We start from the raw sequence: 18,909 nt of genomic DNA on the forward strand, positions 1-18,909 counted from the left end.
GGACAGACAGACAGACAGACAGACAGACAGACAGACAGACAGACAGACAGACAGGCAGACAGACAGACAGACAGATAGATAGATAGATAGATAGATAAGGAAATTGGACGTACCAGTTGCACCCTCCAACCACCATCAGAAGAGAAAAAAAATCTGAATAGGTCTGATGACAGGACAAGAAAGGTGAAACTTCTTATCCAACATTGAAGAAGACATTTTATATTGCTACCTTAGTAGAGGTAGCATAGGCTTAATCTGAGAAAATGAGGAACACAGCGTTCAAAATTTGTATTGTGGGGAAAATGATGACTCGTCAAGATATCACCTCCTCAATCAATTTGCTTCAGCTGCACAAAATATTTTACGCTAATTTTTTTTTCAACTTCTAAATACTTATACCTCTTTGAAAGCTCTCAAAAATGCTTGAACACTATGCAACATGATGAAATGGCTCTGAATTTTGACAATCAATCACACAGTTAAAAGTTACCAGTGTGATCATCTTTTCTTTGATTCATCGTCTAATAGAGCCCTGTGAACCAGCCTCTGTGGTGTTGCGGTTACGCACTTTGCTGTTTCACACAGGAGATTCGAGTTCGATTCCCAAGTGGGGAGAATTTCTGTCTGCTGTCTCGGTCTTTCCGCTGGGATGTTGTTTCCCCCTCATCAGCCCAGGTTGGTCCTGACAGATAGGGTTGGAAGCCCGCCTCCTAAATAATCTAAATTGTGTCAATGGGGGGTGTTATCACCTAAATAAAAAAAATAAAAAATGTTAACTTTTGACTAGCATCAGTGGCATAGCATGCACTCCGCTGTCTCATGCAGGAGACCCAAGTTCAATTCCCAAGTCGAAAGAATTTTCATCGAGTGTCTCGGTCTTTCTGCATGGATGTTGTAGTTGTAAGCTAATCCTCTCAGCCCCCTGGATGGCCCTGACAGGCAAAGTTGGAAGACCGCTCCCTAATTATCTAAATTGTATCAACTGAGGCATTGAAACTCCTACATTAAAAAAACATGGATTTAAAAAAGAACTGTAAGTCATTTTTCAAACAGTTTAATCAAGATGAAACTACAGACTTTTGTGATAAAAAAAAGTAAACAATCTCAGGACAACATTTTTTTTAAAAACCCTAAAATAGCATGAAACCTCAAAGCTATTGGGCAGGATCTGAGGTATAAAGTTTTCCACTTTAAAAGTCAGGGTTTTTTTGTCTAAATTAAGCCTGGTTTTTCTTTCTTTCATATAGAACAGCAAACAGCAACAGAGTGAAAGCAAATCGTCATCATCATTTTTGCAAAGAGACACGACAGTATTTCTGTGTAAAGAGGATCATAGAGAATAGGACGATAGATCGGAATACTTAAACAGAATATGTAGTCTGATAAAATGGACATTTCTATATATATATACACATACGATGAATTCGATATAATTTATCACTGCATGTAACCAGGGCTAAAGAAATGTTTTAATTCCCTGACAAGAAAAACAATAGAATTCTATTCTCTGACTTGAAGCAAAAAATTACAGAACATAATCATACATACTCTGTGTAATAAGTGACATACTGAGATGGAAAGAGTCTCTCCCTCAGCCTTTCTCCTTGAACACCTGCACTCTTGCAAACATACACATGCACACAAACACACACACACACATACGCACTCACACACACAATTAATCAAACTTTCCACGCCATTTCTATTTGCTGAATATATATACTCTGATTGGCACCGGGACTCCAAAAACCATTCAATTCAATTTCAACAAAGACAAGGGAAATTTCATCATGGTGCTGCCTATTAGTAGGCCTATTACTACTATTACTTACTCATTTTTTTGCACTTTTTGAGATGATCTAGGAAACCTGATTTGTTGGCTTACAAAATACTATTTTCATTTTTTTTAATGGAAATGTCTAAATCAAGGACAACAGCCCAGCACATTTGAAAAATTCAAATTCTAAAAGAAGCATCACAAAGAGGGGAATTTCAAAACGTTACATTTTAATTTTTCTTTAATGGCCTAGGTCTGACTAAGGCCATACTGGAAACACCATGACGATATATCATATATGGTCGCTTTTAAGCACAAGGGGGCTATCTTGGAAAATGCGGTTTTGAGAAAATCGAAGGTAAAGTTTTTGCCCCTTGTTCAGTTTCTTTAAAAGTAAAGGAGAGTTTTCTCTATAACTAAACAAAATACACACTAATAAAACCAAACTTCTCCTATAGATAGGGCAATGCCCACTTTTGGTGTAGGTCAAGATTTCTGGAAACCACAGAAATCTGGGTTAGCCCGCTTGTCCTTAAAAGCTTTCATGCTTGACTATGGTGCGGGTGGCCCTGGTTCAAACCCCTGAACTATTGTCATTTTGTGGAGTTTTCAAGGTTCGGTCCTATCTGAGACAGACATTAAATTCAGAAGTCCCTCATCTTAAATAATTTAATGGTGTTGATAGAGGCAATAAAGCCATTCACTTACTTTTTTTCGAACAAAACAGAATGGGCCTTTCAATCACAAGACACTCCTTTTTATTTTTACCTAAGTACTGCAACATTTCTCACAGCTATCTCTGTTTCTCTTCTCATTATTCTCAAGCACATCATCTCAACAGGCATAGTACAAGCATATCACCTCTCAACACATACAATCATCACAAAACTGGGTAACTATAAAAACTTCTAAAACAAAATGTTGTTCAACAATTCCACGTTGGAGACTCAATCTGTGGTCCCCCCTTCCCTCCCCCCCCTCCCCCAAGTCATCTTTCACAAAGATATAAACTAAACAAATAAACGACATGTCTGCTCTTCATCAGGAGGAGACACACAGTAAAGTAACCACACAGCTGCTGTAAGGAGACAATAATAGTTTATACAGCCAACCAGCTCATTTTACATCGATTTTAATCAATGTAGAATGAACTCATTGACATCTGCCGTCATTTTTAACAATACAACAGTATATATGCAGTTTTCGCAATGTTACAGGAGAGCCAAAAAAACTGAACATTGCTACCAAGAAAACAGTATTTGCTTTACAGATAATCATAAAGCTATTATCAAAATTATATTCTTAAAATATTGGCTTGGGATGTTTGCAAAGAGTTGGTTTCTTGGTATCAACATCCAGTTTTTCGGCTTTCCTGTAAAATTGTAAAAACTGCATACTGTATTTCTAAAAATGACAGCTGACATAACTATTAATTTTACATAATTATCTTCAATTAAGCAAAGCTTGGCTTATTATGCCATCACTCATCCCAAACATACAACATACATTGTACTCATATTATTAATACAACAAGATTTTATTTAATGTTTCGGACAATTCTTCGACAATAGCCAGACTTCATCTCTTGCAAAGCCTCCTCTAACACACTGGTCAAATGGATCAGGTTAACAGGATCCGTCTGTAACATCTGTGTCTTTTTCTCACCGTCTTCCTGTGTCTGTAGCTGGAGCAGTATGGACGGAGACACCTGGTGGCGAAGACTACGGCTAGACAGCTGAGGAATAACACACAGAAATGCTATGGGAAGAAATTCAGGAGCAAAAAAAATACTGCCACAGTTTTGAAACGATATGCCGTGAGCCTGGTTGTAAAAAAGAAATGATTGAGAAGTGGAGGGATGAAATAAGTACACCTGTCTTTACTCATATTGTTTCGAGGGCACAGGGAGTTACCAAGATCACCCCATCTAACGATGGGCATAGGACTACAGAGTGTGCTGATGTGACAACTTCTCTGATCCAGCAGGAGCTCAAACTAAGTCCACTTCTTCTGACCAGCTGTTTAATCGTTCCGATTTCTTAAAAATTCAGACAAAGATATGAAAAAACACTACAAGACCACAGGGATGAGGGGTCATTTTTCTATCGATTTTTGAGTTTAACGGGAATGTTATGTGCCAATATTACGTCCTTTCTCAGTGGAATCTATATTTTCAAAATCATTAGACACAAAAAAAATTATACAGCAATATAAACCCAAAAACATTTCAACTGATTTGCCAATCTAACAGTGAAAAACAAACATGTATACAAAAACAATCAGACAGACAGAATACACCACGGAGTCACAATTCAGGTAAGTTTTCAAAAGGAGAAATCAATAAAAGATAATAATAATAGTACATGAAAGCAAAATCCCCCCAAAAATGTACGCCTTCACTTTTTTACGGAATTCAGTCAGAATATGATTTGGAGACACTTGCCACTATCCAGTCAATCACACTCCCACCCCTAACCCCTGTGTTTTTGCTTTGCTACTTTTTTCCTTCTTCAGATAAAATAAGCACTACTGAAGGGTCCTTCCTACTTCTTTTCTTTCCATCATTTGTTTCTGTCTTCTATCTGTCTTACTTTCTCCTTGCACATGCGAAGTGACCTAATTGAGTCATTGTGCTTCTCTTCACACAATTTTCTTTTTAAAAGATACAACACAAGACTGAGACAAAGATAGAAGCAGATAACCTACCTGGACATCAAATCTCCACTCCAGGTTATGATAATGCGGCAGATCCATGCTGACCTCGTTAAGAATGTCTCTGATGTCCTTGCGTTGGCTCAGGTAAACCTCTAACAGGGTTGTTCGCGTGTCATCGTCAAAGCCAAGGGTCATGATGGAGTCCTGGAAGTCAATCTCATTCAACTGGGAAAGAAAGAAGAACAAGCGGCTCAATGAGATCTTTGGACTTGCTGTCGTACAAAGAAAACTGGCTTCATAAGATCTTTCCGCATAATATATCATAAGTTATATATATATATATATATATATATATATATATATATATATATATATATATACAAAGTGAAACCCCATTATACAACCATCTATTATACCGACAGCCCCTGCTTACCATCAGGTTTTGTCAATGTACAAAAGAAACGCCGATCTAAACATGGTATTTGCGCTTTTTCACCACCATGCACCAACTGTCTGATTTGTGCAGTCCTTATTAAACTAATGTTGGTGTCGGTGGCCTAGTGGTTAGGCTACCAGACTCGTAATCGTGAGGTTGCGGGGTCGGGGGTTCGAGCCGTGGGCCCGATGTTGTGTCCTTGGGAAAGGCACTTTACACGAATTTTCCTCACTTCACCCAGGTGGAAATGGGTACCTGGCCATAGACAGCAAAAGATCTTGTCAGTATATTAGTGTTTTAGTGTCTATAAATGGCTGCTTGCACTGTATGCTTCCCAGGAAGTTGAGGTTGTTTCAGAATGCTCCCAGGTGTGCTGGGGTAATAGATTGTGAAGCGCATACAGCTTGCTGTTGAGCGGGGATTTGCGCCATACAAATGCTATCTATTATGATCTATTATTAGTGTAAATAGGCCCAGCCATACCACCAGTAGTACACATTACACACAGTGCACGGCACCCACTTGTTGACTGTTTGATAATCTCTCTCCACATCAACACCGCCCTCCAGCCAGTGGCGGTGGGTAGTGAAGGGCTCACGGGCTTGAGCCCCTACCCCCTCCCCAATCACCACTCCAACTCTATCCCAAAGTGAATAAAAGTTTCTCCATAATGAAATAAGCAGTTGAAACCCTTATGACCGCAAGGAATGAACACAGAGTGATCAACCTGGCGGCTTGCTCGCTTATCCAATCACTGTTGTACCCGCTTACAACTATAGTAACCCAGCAGCCAATCAAATGTCTTTAGGGCTCAGCAAAGACGAGCCCTTTTCCCACAGTCCGTCCTTAATGAAACTCTTCTTGTAAAAAGGTAAAAGACTGGGAAAAATAACACTGTACTGAGGGCTCACGCTCTCCTAGCCCTGACAATGGGGTGAAAGTTTACGACACACTTTCCCCCACTGACACAGATACCTATGCGCTCATTGGTTCTTTGTTGGGTGCTTTCAACTTTCTCGACTACACGGCCTAATCCAGCTCATAGAAGTATTATGTTCGAAGTGCTGTGTGTGCATGTTTGTGTTTGTGCTGCTGAGATTTAACAGTTAAAACTTTTTCATCACACGAAAACTAATTAGAGGAAATTTGGAGGTGAATCGGCTTCGTCCCCACCACCAACAAGAATTTAACTAAGAATAAAGAGATTGAAAACAAAGGCAACTCTTCTCGCTTGAATGGTTCTCAAACTGCCGTGGCTCACCTTGAGTATAGAAAAATCATCACTGTTTAGTTCTTATTGCTTTCTATTTGCTGGTAAAAAACTGGAAGAAACCTAAGCCCCACCCAAATTTTGGTCCACCCACCGCTTCTGCCTCCAACAAAATATCTGGCATCATCAAATATCAGCGAAATCACCTCAAGGCAGGCAGATGCTTGCAATGCTTTTATTTTATGAGGACTCACTCTCAAGTCTACATGACGGGTCAGAGTAGTCAGATACGTAAATTACATAATTAGAAATACAACATACATAAAAATACACATATACATACATAAATACACAATATCACACCAATACAGAACATATACTTAATAAATACAAACTTTGCATTGTATAAACGTGAACAGTTTTGCAGTACATTACAATTTACGTAAAAAGAGGTTAGTTTTCTTTTGAACATCGCATCACAATATAACGCCACAATTTGACAATCAAGATTGTTTCCCTAGTATTGAGATAAGACAAATTCGCACAAACTGAGTCTCTGAAAACCTTACCATCATCTTCGAACTTTCCGTGAGCAAATACATCAGCCCTTCGACACCGTGCTGCACAGACTCAGCAGAAACACCCAGTTTCTCTGGGAAGTAAAAAATAGTACAATACACAAACATGAATGTCTAAGAACGATAACAGGACCAAAAACAGTTGTGTTCTCAAGAAAGGCACTTTACACGAATTTCCCTCACTTCACCCTGGGTAGGAATGATTACCCAGCTATAGACAGTAAAATATCATGTCAGTTTGTTAGTGTTTGAGTGCTTAATCAGCTGCTTGCACTAAATGCTTCCCGGGAAGCTGACCTTTTTCTGAGTGTTCTATGGTCTGCTGGGGTATTTTTATAGCTTATAAAACACGTAGAACTTGCTGTCAAGTGGGGACAAGCAATGTACAAATGCTATTTGTGAGGCAGTGTGGTGGAATCAGGGTCTCGTCAAAATAATCAAAGTGAAGAAACATTTTTCCGCAAGTTTGTGAATTTTTATCAAATTTTTGTTTTTTGGCTCAACACCTTTCATGCCCATTAAAGAACTCATTTCTGTGTGGATTTTTCTGAAAAGCATTGATCAAAGGCACAAAAATGTAAAATTTTCAGTTACCACGAACTCTTAAGCTAAGGAAATAACTAATCTTTGGCGGCCATTTTCTCATTAATTTTACCTCTGAAAACAGGTGACCCCCACTTCCTTCTTTCGCAAATATCTCGACTTGTATCCAAGATAAATGGATATTTTTTTCATCCAAATAAAGACAAGTGAATAAGCTTTAAGATGATACCAACATCTCTACAGGCCCAAAAATTGATGAGAGCCTAATTCCACCACTCACATTTATTTTATTATTATGATTATTATTATTATTTTGTAACTACATATATACATACAAACACTCTGAGTGGTCCTATACTTTTGTTGAAGTCTGTATATATAACCCATAATTTTTCCACCCATAGAGGGCATTTACTATTTAACTTTTTTTGGCTCAACACCTTTTGCAATAATATAATAACATGGTATCCGTGTGGCTTTTACTTTTACTGAAAAATATTGCGATAAAAGGCACAAAAAATGTAAATTTCCAGTTTCCAAGGACTCAAGCTTTGAAACTCACCAAAATTTGGCAGCCATTTTCTTAATAAACTTACATCTAATACCAGGTGACCCCTACCACAAAATATCTCAACTTCTATTCAAAAATGAGGGTATCAGCCTAATTCTCAAAATCAAAAGCAAGACAAATGAACAACTTTTAAGATGATACCAATATAATCTTAAAATATGCACCAAAACTGACGAGCACCTGACGCTATCGCATTGTGACAATATATGACTCAACATAACATCATTCCTTTTACACCAGCTCCATATATACATACGCTTATAATCGATAAATGTAGTTACATAGCGTATTTGTACTAAGAGAGTAGCATTCAATGTGCTTTCCAATAATACAAATATAATACAAAGGCATTATTCAGTCTTGTTCTAAATTCAACAACTGAGTTACTGTACTTTGGGCAATAGAAAAAGTCATGATGGTTTGATTTACAGCAAAGTTACAAGTATCTCAAAATCACATCTTGGCTTAACCTTACACTTAAATTATGTTTCTTAAACATGAAATGACAAATATCATAAATATATATATGACAATAGAAGAATGCAAAGATAACTTAGTACACCAAAAGTGATTGTGAGCATAAACACTATGATACTAATTTCAAATACCTCACCGAAAAAATAATAATACTCACGTGCAGCCCCTTGAAATACTTTGGGATTTGTCCCTTTGCGGATGAAGTTCATAGATATCTTACAAAACTCTCTCAAGACTGTGGAGATCAAATGGTCATAAGCCATTACAGCAATGCCAAGTCTCAGTCACAGAGATAATTAGAGACTCAGTATTACAGCCAGACAAGAGGAAGAGAAACACATCAGAATGATACACAATTTATACAAAAGTATTTCTGTCTAGTATATCATTGTCCCTGTAGAGTGAAATTTAATAGAATAGTTCCCTCCAAGCTGGTCTATAACACAATAGATCCCTAAATCCTAATAAAATTGCTAGCTTTTTTACCACTAAGACAATTCAAAGGAGGAATTCTGTAAAGAGCGACCACTATGAAGTAGAGTAGAATAGAGGGTTAAAGTTAGGGTTTGGGTTTGGGGCGGGGATAAAGGTAAGGGTAGAGTAGGGTCAGTTATTGGTTCAGGATTAGGGTTAGGTCTCTTCTTTATTGTGTTTGTTGGGGTGGTCACTCGTTACAGAAGTCCTTCCCAATGCAATAACACAGATGAAAGCAAGATTAATGATGAGTGTTCACTAAACTCCGCTGTACTCAGTGTCGTGTATTTTTGCCCCAAGTAGGTCTTATGAGGAGCTCAATGAGAGAAATAGATGCAGACGCACTGAAGTTATCTGCCATTCTCGTTCCCTACACTGTTTTTGAATTGTCAAATAAACATATTTATCAGACAATTTTTATGGCAATGACGATTGCTGGTATGAGGAAAAAAGGTTGATAACTATTAAATGGGCTCATTTATATTGGATAATACTCTGTTACACAAGATTAGATTGCTGTTAGGCAGAGGTTGCTCTTATCTGGGTTACTGTTAAGAGGACTACTATGTAAATGTGCACTGATGCCAAAGTCTGTGTATTCATGAATTTTCTGGAACGCTTGACACACACATTGAGTAACATTCTCACTTAAAAGCAGTCATTCTGGACTTCTACTGTTTGCCATTGTTACTATCAATATATATCATATATAAATACCGTTTCACATTTTACCGTAAACCCCCGAAAACCCTGAAAACTCCCGAAAAGCCCCTAAAACTTCCAAAACTCCCGAAAACCCTCGAAAATACTAATAAACAAACCACATGTGCACGCATAGCCTACTGACTTGTGAATTCAGGTTCAAAGTTCAGTGGTGAGGCAACAGTATCTATTATCTATTTGTGGTGGTCGAATTTTGCTATTCAAAAGGCTTTTAATGGCTGCATCGATCGACATGCGGTTTTCGCCAAAAGATTCTTTAATTTACTTTAAAATATTCTCCAGATCATGACGCCCTAGGTTTTTTCAGTTTTGAGACAGTTTAGCTGCAAAAAACTAAATTTCTTTATTTCGCCGATCACTTTTGTAGGCCGACGCTTCTGTCTCCGTAATTTTAGAAAATCCGGAAGTGATATTTCGCAAGGCGCATTTTGTTTTGAGAGTAAAGATCTAGACCTTCTAATTTTTTTGCATCTCTCAAGATTTATAGCCCCATTCCAGTAGAGTGTAAATATAGTAGGCCAATGACTTTTAGTTGATATTAAAGCACTGATCATTCCTTTCATCGAAAGGGGGCCCAGCTAGTAGTATATAACTGGCTAGAAGTCAAGAGATCCCAGTTGGGCTAGCTGCATTTCTCAATCATTTCTCAGAGTAGTAATGTCTTATCTCTGGGCAATTTGTAGCAGAAACTGTGGAAGCAATTCCAAAGAATGCTCCACCTGTCTCAGCTGGATTCACTGGTATGTTTATTTTTTAAAATTTATAGATAGATGTAGATATAAATATATGTGAGGCAGCAAGGTGAAATCAGGCGCTAGTAAAAAAATAACGAAATCGAAGAAACAGGCATTTTTCCTCCAGTTTGGCAATTTTTGTCGAATTTTTGCTTATTGGCTCAACACTTTTTATGTGCATATAAAAATATATTTCAAGGTGAGATTTACTGAAAAACGCTGATTAATGGCAAAAAAATATGTAAATTTTCAGTTTTCAAAGACTCTATAGCCATAGTTACCTAACTTTGGCAGCCATTTTCACGCAAAATTTTACCTCAGAAAACAGGTTACCCCCACCTCCTGCAATCGTGAAAATATCTACTTCCATTCAAGATAGATGGGTATTTTTTTCCCAGAAAGAAGGACAATCCATAAACAAGCTTTAAGATTAAACCAATATGCCTAAAAACTGAAGAGCCCTGATTCCACTGTGTCGTGACACATGTGTGTGTAAAAGTGAGCCGAAACTCAATTTCTGGATTGTTTCTTGCCTTTTGTAGTGTTTGTTTTTGTCTTTTAAATGTCATTGTTTTGTGAAAATGTGAAGTTGTTGTTGGTTGTTGTTTTTTTCACTGTGGCTGGCTATTTTTACAGCGAGCCGTAAAGATAGCCTCCACGGCTATTTTTACGGCGGTCACAAACTGATGACGTAGAACATGTTTATCAACCAACTTGAGTTCACTTGAGTTCCAAAATGGCAGAGGCTAGGTCGATACGCCTTGGGACGGAATGTAGTGATGTCGGTGAATGAGATGATGATGCTGGCAGTGGCAATGATGATGGTAATGATAATGACGAGGAGGTGATGGTGGTGGTGATGATAAAGAGAGGGTGAATGATGATGGTGGGGAAAAGAAGGAAGAGGTGGTGGTGGAGGAAGGGAGAAGGAGGATGAAGAAGAGAATAGAATGATGGTGATGATGAGGAAATGGAAAACCTATGGGGTTCTTCAAATATAATCTTACACTTTTAGGCACTTTTTTTAAAACCCAAATTTACACTTTTCTCACATTTGCCTCCAACCCCCACCAACACTAATTTAATATAGTACTTTTTCCGATCTTCAACTTCCATTATTATTTTAAAGATACCTGTAATAAACGTGACTTTTTTTTACCAGCTTGTAAAAAAAATATCATTTCAGTTAATACAATTTAATCAAACCATATGAACTAGAAAGAACACATATGTGGAAGACATTGAGACTCTTGTCAATGCAATAGGTACGTGCCTTACAAATAAGACATCAAGACACTAAAAGATCAACAAAACAGTTGCAAAGTTACAAAGAAACATTAAGAAATTAGATATCCACCTAAAGAATTTTCATCATAATTTCAAAATTATTTGTAACCCCCCCTCCCCCCAAAAAACAACAACGGGGATCTGCAGTGATCATGCAGACCTGGGTCTTGTTACTGGCATTTATCCACTTTTTCTTTTACCTCTTCTTCCCAGTCATGAGCAAAATGTTCATCTCACAGAAGTGTCATATTTAATTTGGTTAACCTCCCCACCCAATCTTACACTTTTCTTACAGAAGCCAAAGACACCCTTTCCCCTCTGAGGTGTAAGTTTGTATTTTGAATGGCCCCTATATGCCTTGATCTAAATCTAATACATTGAGGCATGTCGCGTACATGAGAGGCGGAGTAGGAGGGTCGCTTTTCGAGGATAGCCACTGCTGGGTTTTTTGGTGGTTTTCTTGTCTTTTTCTTTTTTTGTTTAAGTTTCAATTATTTTGTGCTATTGTGTCTAGCTCTAAAGGGTAACACATTTAAATATGGAACTTTACTTCTTTGTGTGTGTGACTGTAGTTTATGTTGATCTTGTTTCTTAGTTCAGATTGTTCATGTTTCATATTGCTTATTTTCAGACACTGTGCAAAACTGAACCCTAACCAGCTGGTTGCAAGGCTATGATGTGCTAGACGAACAATAACTGTGAAAGCATCATCAATCATATATTTAAACAGGCAATCAATCGGAAGAGGCAGAAATTGCCAGACTTGGAGTGCACTTTTTGGGACTTTGTCAACAGACAATACCGGGAAGTCAAGAGATCCCTGTGGGCTTGGGGAATTACATCCTGTGCAAGAAGTTCGGCATAATATATTTGCTGTGAGCAGTGAGAAGTGGCTGAAGATGAAAAAAAAAAAAAAGAACGCCATTTCTCTTCATTCCTGACGACCACCAAGGAAAAAGCTAGCCTTGTACGCTCCCAGGACGGCCAGAAACTGTCGTAGACGCCCAGCTACCATGGCAAGAAACCTTGCCAGGTCAAGCACAAACGTACCAACAAGACCACAACTACTTCAGCAAAACAGCCAAAGCTATGAACACATTTGATTTGTTGTGACAAATTTTTTAAAAAGAGTTCTTCAACACAAAGCTTTTATTGAACATTTGTTTTAGACAAGTAACATGAAGTGGCCAATGCCTGATAGATGTGTTCTTTATAATATGGGGGGTTTTGGTATTTCATGGGTTTTCGGGAGTTTTTGGGACATGAAGCTACAGCGAGCACCTGGCACACCTCTGTGATTGGCCTTAATATAGATGACGTATTTCCACCATCTATTTTTGTCATCTTCCGGGGTAAGACTCTAGGGTTTCCCTCGCCAGTCACCGTTGACTAAATCTCATTGTGCTTGTTTTTTAGTTGTATTAATTTGTGTTATCATTTATAAACAATCTCAGCAATTCAAGTTCAATAAATTTGCCTACTCCTCAAAGTTGTACACACACACACTCAAGCGCGTGCACACACAGCACGCGAGCACACACACACACACACTTGGGTGCGCGCGCACACACACACACAGCCCAAGCAGTCGACAGTCAAACCTAGTGACGTAGCCCATCGAGCACTAAGCGGCAAAACGGGCTTGCCATGGTGAGATCTAGTCAACTGGCGAGGGGAGCCCCAGAAGACCACAAAAATAGATGACGGAAATACGTCATAGATTATATCTGGGACAATCACAGAGGCGTGCTAGGGGCTTGCTGTAGCTCATCGTTTTCGGAGGGTTTTCGGGGAGGGGGGGTTTCAGCGCTCAGGGGTTTTCCTATTTCGTCATAGTCATACACCGCATAAATACACTTTAATAGCCTAGTCTGGTCTATAAGCTCACCTTCTGGTTCAAGGCCAACAAGAAAAGACAAATGCTCCTTGTGCGAGTCCTCAAATACGAGCAACATTCTGTAGGCCTACTGTTCCAAAGCTGGGAGTGTGTGGTGTTAGAGGCCTGTGGTGATTGTCAAAAAAGTCGGTCCAAAAAATGATAAAAAACAATAACAATGCAGCAGTGGCAGTTTCAATGAACACCCCAAACGCAAGTGCAAGACACCTGTCACCAAAAAGTCTCAGTTGATAAAAGAACCAACAAAAACTTCCTTCTCTACCATTTGCAAACACAGGACTATTTCTACATCGGTGGGAGAACCGTCTGAGAATTCCACACGTCTAAACAAACGCCCAAACACAAACATACACTGAGACTGAGACGATCTGACGAACGCGAGTCTAAAGGTGGGCGTCGGCCCGGAAGTCATGGGGTCAAGACACAGTTGGTTTAATTAATTTATTTTGACAATTATATCATGTAACATATGTGCAGGTCTAACAGCATTTCAGTAGGAAAAACAGCCCAGAAAATTCTTTTTTTGTTTAAAGTAAATGTCATGTTGTATCATGACCATATCTTATTTCTATTCAAGGGAATGTTCTCAAAGTACAAGTACACAAGAAAATACATGTCGAGCAAATAGCCAACAGTACGAAGAATATAGCCTACACTATAGCTCTTTTATTTTAATGTTTAAACTTGTTTTATACAAAGTATGCCAAATGGGAAGAAAAACATTCTTTTCACTAAGACATATTATTGTTAGGCCTATACAAAGCAAAGAGGTACAGTAGGCTAATGGGGGCAGCTCTGTGGGCTTCAACGCACGCCTGACGGAAGCCCTCTCTCGCAGCGAAACCTCTCCGCTCCCTATAGTAATATATTTTTCGCAGCTAGTAATAGGCTATCAAAGATCGTGTAGTAGACGTAGACAATCTTTTGTAATATGGCTCCTATTTTATTTTGGCGGTTTTCTCTAGCCTTGTCCGACCCCGACCTGGTAAAGGCGCACAGTTTGATTTACATTGGTGACCAACAGTGTTTCAATTTCATCGTAAGTTTGCATCAAGGTCCAAGTCAAGAGACGATTTGAAAATATTCAAACCGACACCTTTTACGCAAAAACACTTATAGTGTGGCGGGGTTTTTTTGTCAAACCCTTTGTTTCTCCGCTACCCCCTAAGCCTAATCGTATTTTTTGTGTATTGTTGACAGTTGACTAAGTGTGTTGACAGAGCTCTTTCAGATCATGGGCTTTATTTTCTTTGTTATTGTTTTTTTTACCTTTCATTGGTACTTTGTATGTTGTATGTTTTCCCTTCCAAACTCTTTTGTGATTTCGGAAAGTTTCAGAGCCCTGACCTGGTATTGTGTGTGTGTGTGAGAGAGAGAGAGAGAGGTGCTAGCAAAATGTATATGACATGCCCCAGTTGGCAGGAGGGAACGAGAGAAAGATAGAGTGGGATATAGGTGGGGAGAAAGAAAGACAGAGACAAAGAAACTAGATCTGAAACTTTCCGAGCTGAGTTCCCCTACCGGGTCTGTATACTTTGTGACTTTGTTCCTGGTTTGGCCTACCGGGTCTGTATACTCTATACACTCCCTTCTAGCAGAACCTAATCTTTGATTCTAGGCTACCTTCTGATACTAGTGTTTCCTAGCGTTTTCGAGAAAAATAAACACCCCTTAGGCCTGCCTAGATTCTAAATCATAATTTAAGCCTACCAGTACCAGGTTGCCATTATAGCCTATATATGGTATTTTTTTACTTTCCCTCCCGTCTCACACTCAGCTACCAGATGCCTATTTTCTACTAAATATTGATGCGCTGAACACGAATATCAACTTCATTTCCGTCGCAAATTAATAGTTTTTGAAATATTTGATTGTTTTTAACCGAGATAGACATGCTTTGGACCAATCGGGGGGTTCCAGGGGGGCTTGCCCCACTGGGGTAAAAGAAAATCTGGGGGGTTACAGGGGGGCATGCCCCCCTGTTTTTACCCATAATTTGATATTTTACAGTTAGATTTGAAATTGTCTTGAAAATAATTGATTTGCGACAGTTTTAGCACTGTTATGTGTGATCTGCAGCAAACAGTACAGCAGTTTGACCCCTGAAACAGTGCATCTGTGTGCGGGAGTGAAAGTAAAAATTTACCGCCTATATATTTAGAATTATCCGGAGGCCAGTGACTGACAGAATTTTATTTTTTATTATAATAAATATATTTGCATTTTTAATATTTAGTGAAAGGAAAAGCATTCGGAATTCTTTTACTTCCCCTCCCGTCTCACACTTAGCTAACAGTTACCTAGTCTTCTACTATCGGCTGAACACGAAGAATATCAACTTCATTAAAAATATTTGATGCTTTTTAATCGAGCTATATATATATCGCGCCTAACCGCATAGTAATTTGTGCACTTTGGACCAATCAGGGGGTTTCAGGGACGCTGAAGTAAAAATAAAATAAGGGGGAGGGCCCCTGTTTTAACCCATAATTTGATCTTTTACAGAGTTAGGTTCAAGACATTTTCTTGAAAATAATTGATTTGCGACAGATTTAGCGGCTATACTACATCATGTGTGATCTGCAACAAACAGTACTGCAGGTTGACCCCCAAAGTAGTGCATCGGTGTGCAGGAGTGAAAGTAAAAATTTACCATGCATTCAATATCAATGCGCCAAGTCAAGAAGCCTTTTTAACTCACTGACACTGGCACTATCCTTGCCATATATATAGACGCTGTCATAACACTGTTTCCGCTGACTACCTTTGCTGCAGCCCCTGCTGTTTTTGTGTTCAGAGGGTCTTTTTTACGCTATTATTGCATCATATATATATCATGTGGCGTGGGTACTACTTTTTTTAGAAATTACAGTCACTTCCGCACCGAAATCTGAGCAGGAAAAGGGTAGAAACATAGAAACCCACTTCTGGTGCTGTGTTACTGTGAGTGCCGTTGTGCGTACAACAATGCGTCTGTGTTAATCACACGAAGGAGAGTCAAAGTTATTGGCTGTAACAAACTGATGGAGAGACTGTTACCATCGCTGGTCCTTTTTGTGTTCTCTATGGGTATGTGCCACAAACAATAGGAAACAAACATTTTAGAGTTGCATACATTTCACATTTGATTTGTTTTCCTGGGTCCCAATTTGAGGTCCAACCATGGTTCTTGCGGCAACACAATTTCCTGACCTATTTTTGTTGTTTTCTAAAAAATTAGATGAAAGAAAGGAAATCACATTCTGTTTGTTTTCTTACAATCTTTATTATATCCACAATAAGTGTGAAAATTTCATGACTTTATGTCAGTTAGTTTTTGTCACAGTGATCTCATTTGAAATAGCAGGAACCCAGGGTACATTAAAGACAAATATGGTGGGTTGCCAGTGTGTTATAATGAAAAGAAATGAATTCTTTTGCAGTATCAGAAGAGACTGGAAGATGGAAGTTCGCTCAGAGGAGTCAGCCCCGAGTGAGTCTCAACCTGAGAGTGAAAGTGAGCCCTTGACGTCAGAGAACGGTGTTTTGTACCAGTATGAAACACAACACTTTGGCTTTACACCCATCACACTTCTGAATGGAAGTAAGTGTGTTTTGAAGCAAATTCTTAAAAATGCCTACATTGAGTACAATAGTAATGTTGATTGGCTATAGTTAGGCTCTGTAATTTCTAGATATTTTTTTATTATTGCTTGTACTTGCATGCTACACAGTACTGCATGTTTAATTTGACCTGTCTGATATCCGCCATGGGTTGGTTGAAGGGTAACTCATTTTAGACAAATTCCCTGCATGCCACTGAGAATGGCAACTGTAAAAAATGGTTAAGAACTCTCAGAACATATAGATTCAAATTTTCATTATATTGGATGTGGGATATTTAACTTTGTGTATTGCCATCTGCCTGCTTTCTTTCCTTCTTCTTTACTATGACTGAGCAAAGTGTTCTCCACTTTTTATATAATATGACTGATATATATGTGTAGTAATGGGTTAGACTGATAATTTTTTTTTAAATACAGTGCCTGCTGCTTTTTCTTTTCACAGTGTACAACTCTGTGTGTGATCTGTACAGGGAGGCCTTGAAGGCATTTTGTAGAACATGCTCTGAAAAGGTATTTTGCAGCACTTGTTTTGTCTTGGTTTCTTATATATATATATGTAAATCCAAAATTGATGTCTTCATACTGAACTGATTGTCAATGCAAAGTGATGTCATTAGTTTGAACTTTGCATTGTCTTACTACACTTAACCAAAAAAATTTGTGAAAACCCAGTGGGTGGTTGGTAGGTGCTCTGATGTGGTTTGCTCCTTCTTTCCTATCAAACATCTATCGTCCCAATCTGTCCTTTTTTTTTTTTTTTTTTTTTTACTCTCTTGTAACCCTTTAACCTTCTGCACTTATACAGTGGAACTTGGATTCAACGAGCTCGTATTCAACGAGATGAGATAGCTTCCCCAGTTTTTTTTCTTCTTTAAAATCAATTTAAAAAATAACCCGGATTCAACGAGCACTTAAATCAGCGAGCTCGGATTCAACGAGGTGGCTTTCAGAGTGAACAGCCCCCGCAGACGTGACTTCTCTCATTTTTCTCCAGGAACGAACTTTATCTATTCCCGGAAACCATCCACTGCACCTGCATCGAGAACCATTATTCACTTAGCCGATTGCATACAACCAATCAGCGGCCTTTTGTCATACCAACACATGCATTGTTGGCATGCGCGTGTGTCTACTCTGGCGTGTGTCGGGGTCAGATGGGCGGTCTGCACACGTGTGACTGTGTGTGCGTGTCGGGGAAGGGGTGGGGCACTAGCGATCCGGGCGTTAAACGTCGCTGATATAAACACGTCACAGTCTTTTTTCCCCCTCTGCAACTGATCATTATTACAATGATAAGCTAGTCTTGACGTGGATCTACGTAATGAATTGTGCGCTGGTCTATGGAATCAAAAGTTGCCGTATGCGAGGCTCTTAACAGCAACACAACTTTTTGGTAAACAATCGAGATGACACAGGCGTGTGCATTTGAACGAATCGGTCTTTTTTTTACTCAGCTCAAAATATGCAGGCATTTCAGGCACTATTTGTGACTTCTCTTTATTCATTACTTGCTCAATGCCTGTAATTATCTATACAAAACCTCGTGTTTGCTATAACGAACACTCGGATTCAACGAGATTTTAGGCCAGGCCCGGCGACCTCGTTGAATCCGAGTCCCACTGTATGACCTTATTATGTTGCTAGGGCCATAAAACTCTTACTAAAACTAAAACAAAAAAAAGCAATTTCTCTACCACATCATAATTGAACTTGTATTTTTTAATATAAATATAAATTTGCTTTGATATTGACTTAAAAGAAAATATAATGTTTGAAAAGGGATTAAAGTTGAACAATATATATATGGGAGTGCTTATTTAGGCCACATATGGCCTAAATAAGGTAAAGGAGGGGGGTTTAGCTTATTTAGGCCACAGTGGACTGTGGCCTAAATAAGGTAAGGGAGGGGGGTTTAGCTTATTTAGGCCACACATGCTCAAAC

The 18,909-nt window shown here is 38.8% G+C and overlaps 2 protein-coding genes across 2 annotated transcripts in view; one reads left to right on the plus strand and one right to left on the minus strand.

Moving 5' to 3' along the window:
* Window positions 1-2,588: 2,588 nt before the first annotated feature.
* On the minus strand, window positions 2,589-13,783 carry LOC101852732 (COMM domain-containing protein 2). Its single transcript, XM_005110036.3, has 5 exons — window positions 13,354-13,783; window positions 8,405-8,482; window positions 6,648-6,730; window positions 4,484-4,657; window positions 2,589-3,512 (listed from the first exon to the last, which is right to left on the minus strand). Exons 1-5 carry the CDS (start codon window positions 13,418-13,420, stop codon window positions 3,315-3,317), a joined length of 600 nt encoding a protein of 199 aa, XP_005110093.1. The 5' UTR covers window positions 13,421-13,783; the 3' UTR covers window positions 2,589-3,314.
* Window positions 13,784-14,333: 550 nt separating this feature from the next.
* Window positions 14,334-18,909, plus strand: part of LOC101852963 (protein MIS12 homolog) — a 13,307-nt gene continuing 8,731 nt past the window's right edge. The window contains exons 1-3 of the mRNA XM_005110037.2: window positions 14,334-14,401; window positions 16,785-16,945; window positions 17,410-17,477. Of these exons, the coding sequence (XP_005110094.1) occupies window positions 16,804-16,945; window positions 17,410-17,477 (210 nt within the window). The 5' untranslated portion in view covers window positions 14,334-14,401; window positions 16,785-16,803. The remainder of the gene's footprint in view (window positions 14,402-16,784; window positions 16,946-17,409; window positions 17,478-18,909) is intronic.

The sequence above is a fragment of the Aplysia californica genome, unplaced genomic scaffold, assembly GCF_000002075.1.
Source record: "Aplysia californica isolate F4 #8 unplaced genomic scaffold, AplCal3.0 scaffold00844, whole genome shotgun sequence".
Taxonomy (NCBI): Eukaryota; Metazoa; Mollusca; class Gastropoda; order Aplysiida; family Aplysiidae; genus Aplysia; species Aplysia californica.

Bases quoted from the DNA above. Each gene is read 5' to 3' on its own strand.
- LOC101852732 (XM_005110036.3), bottom strand. From the start codon at position 13,420: ATGTTGCTCGTATTTGAGGACTCGCACAAGGAGCATTTGTCTTTTCTT. The intron at 8,483-13,353 runs GTGAGCTTATAG...TGATCTCCACAG, and splicing joins TGTTGGCCTTGAACCAGAAG to TCTTGAGAGAGTTTTGTAAG. The intron at 6,731-8,404 runs GTGAGTATTATT...TTTACTTCCCAG, and splicing joins AGTATTTCAAGGGGCTGCAC to AGAAACTGGGTGTTTCTGCT.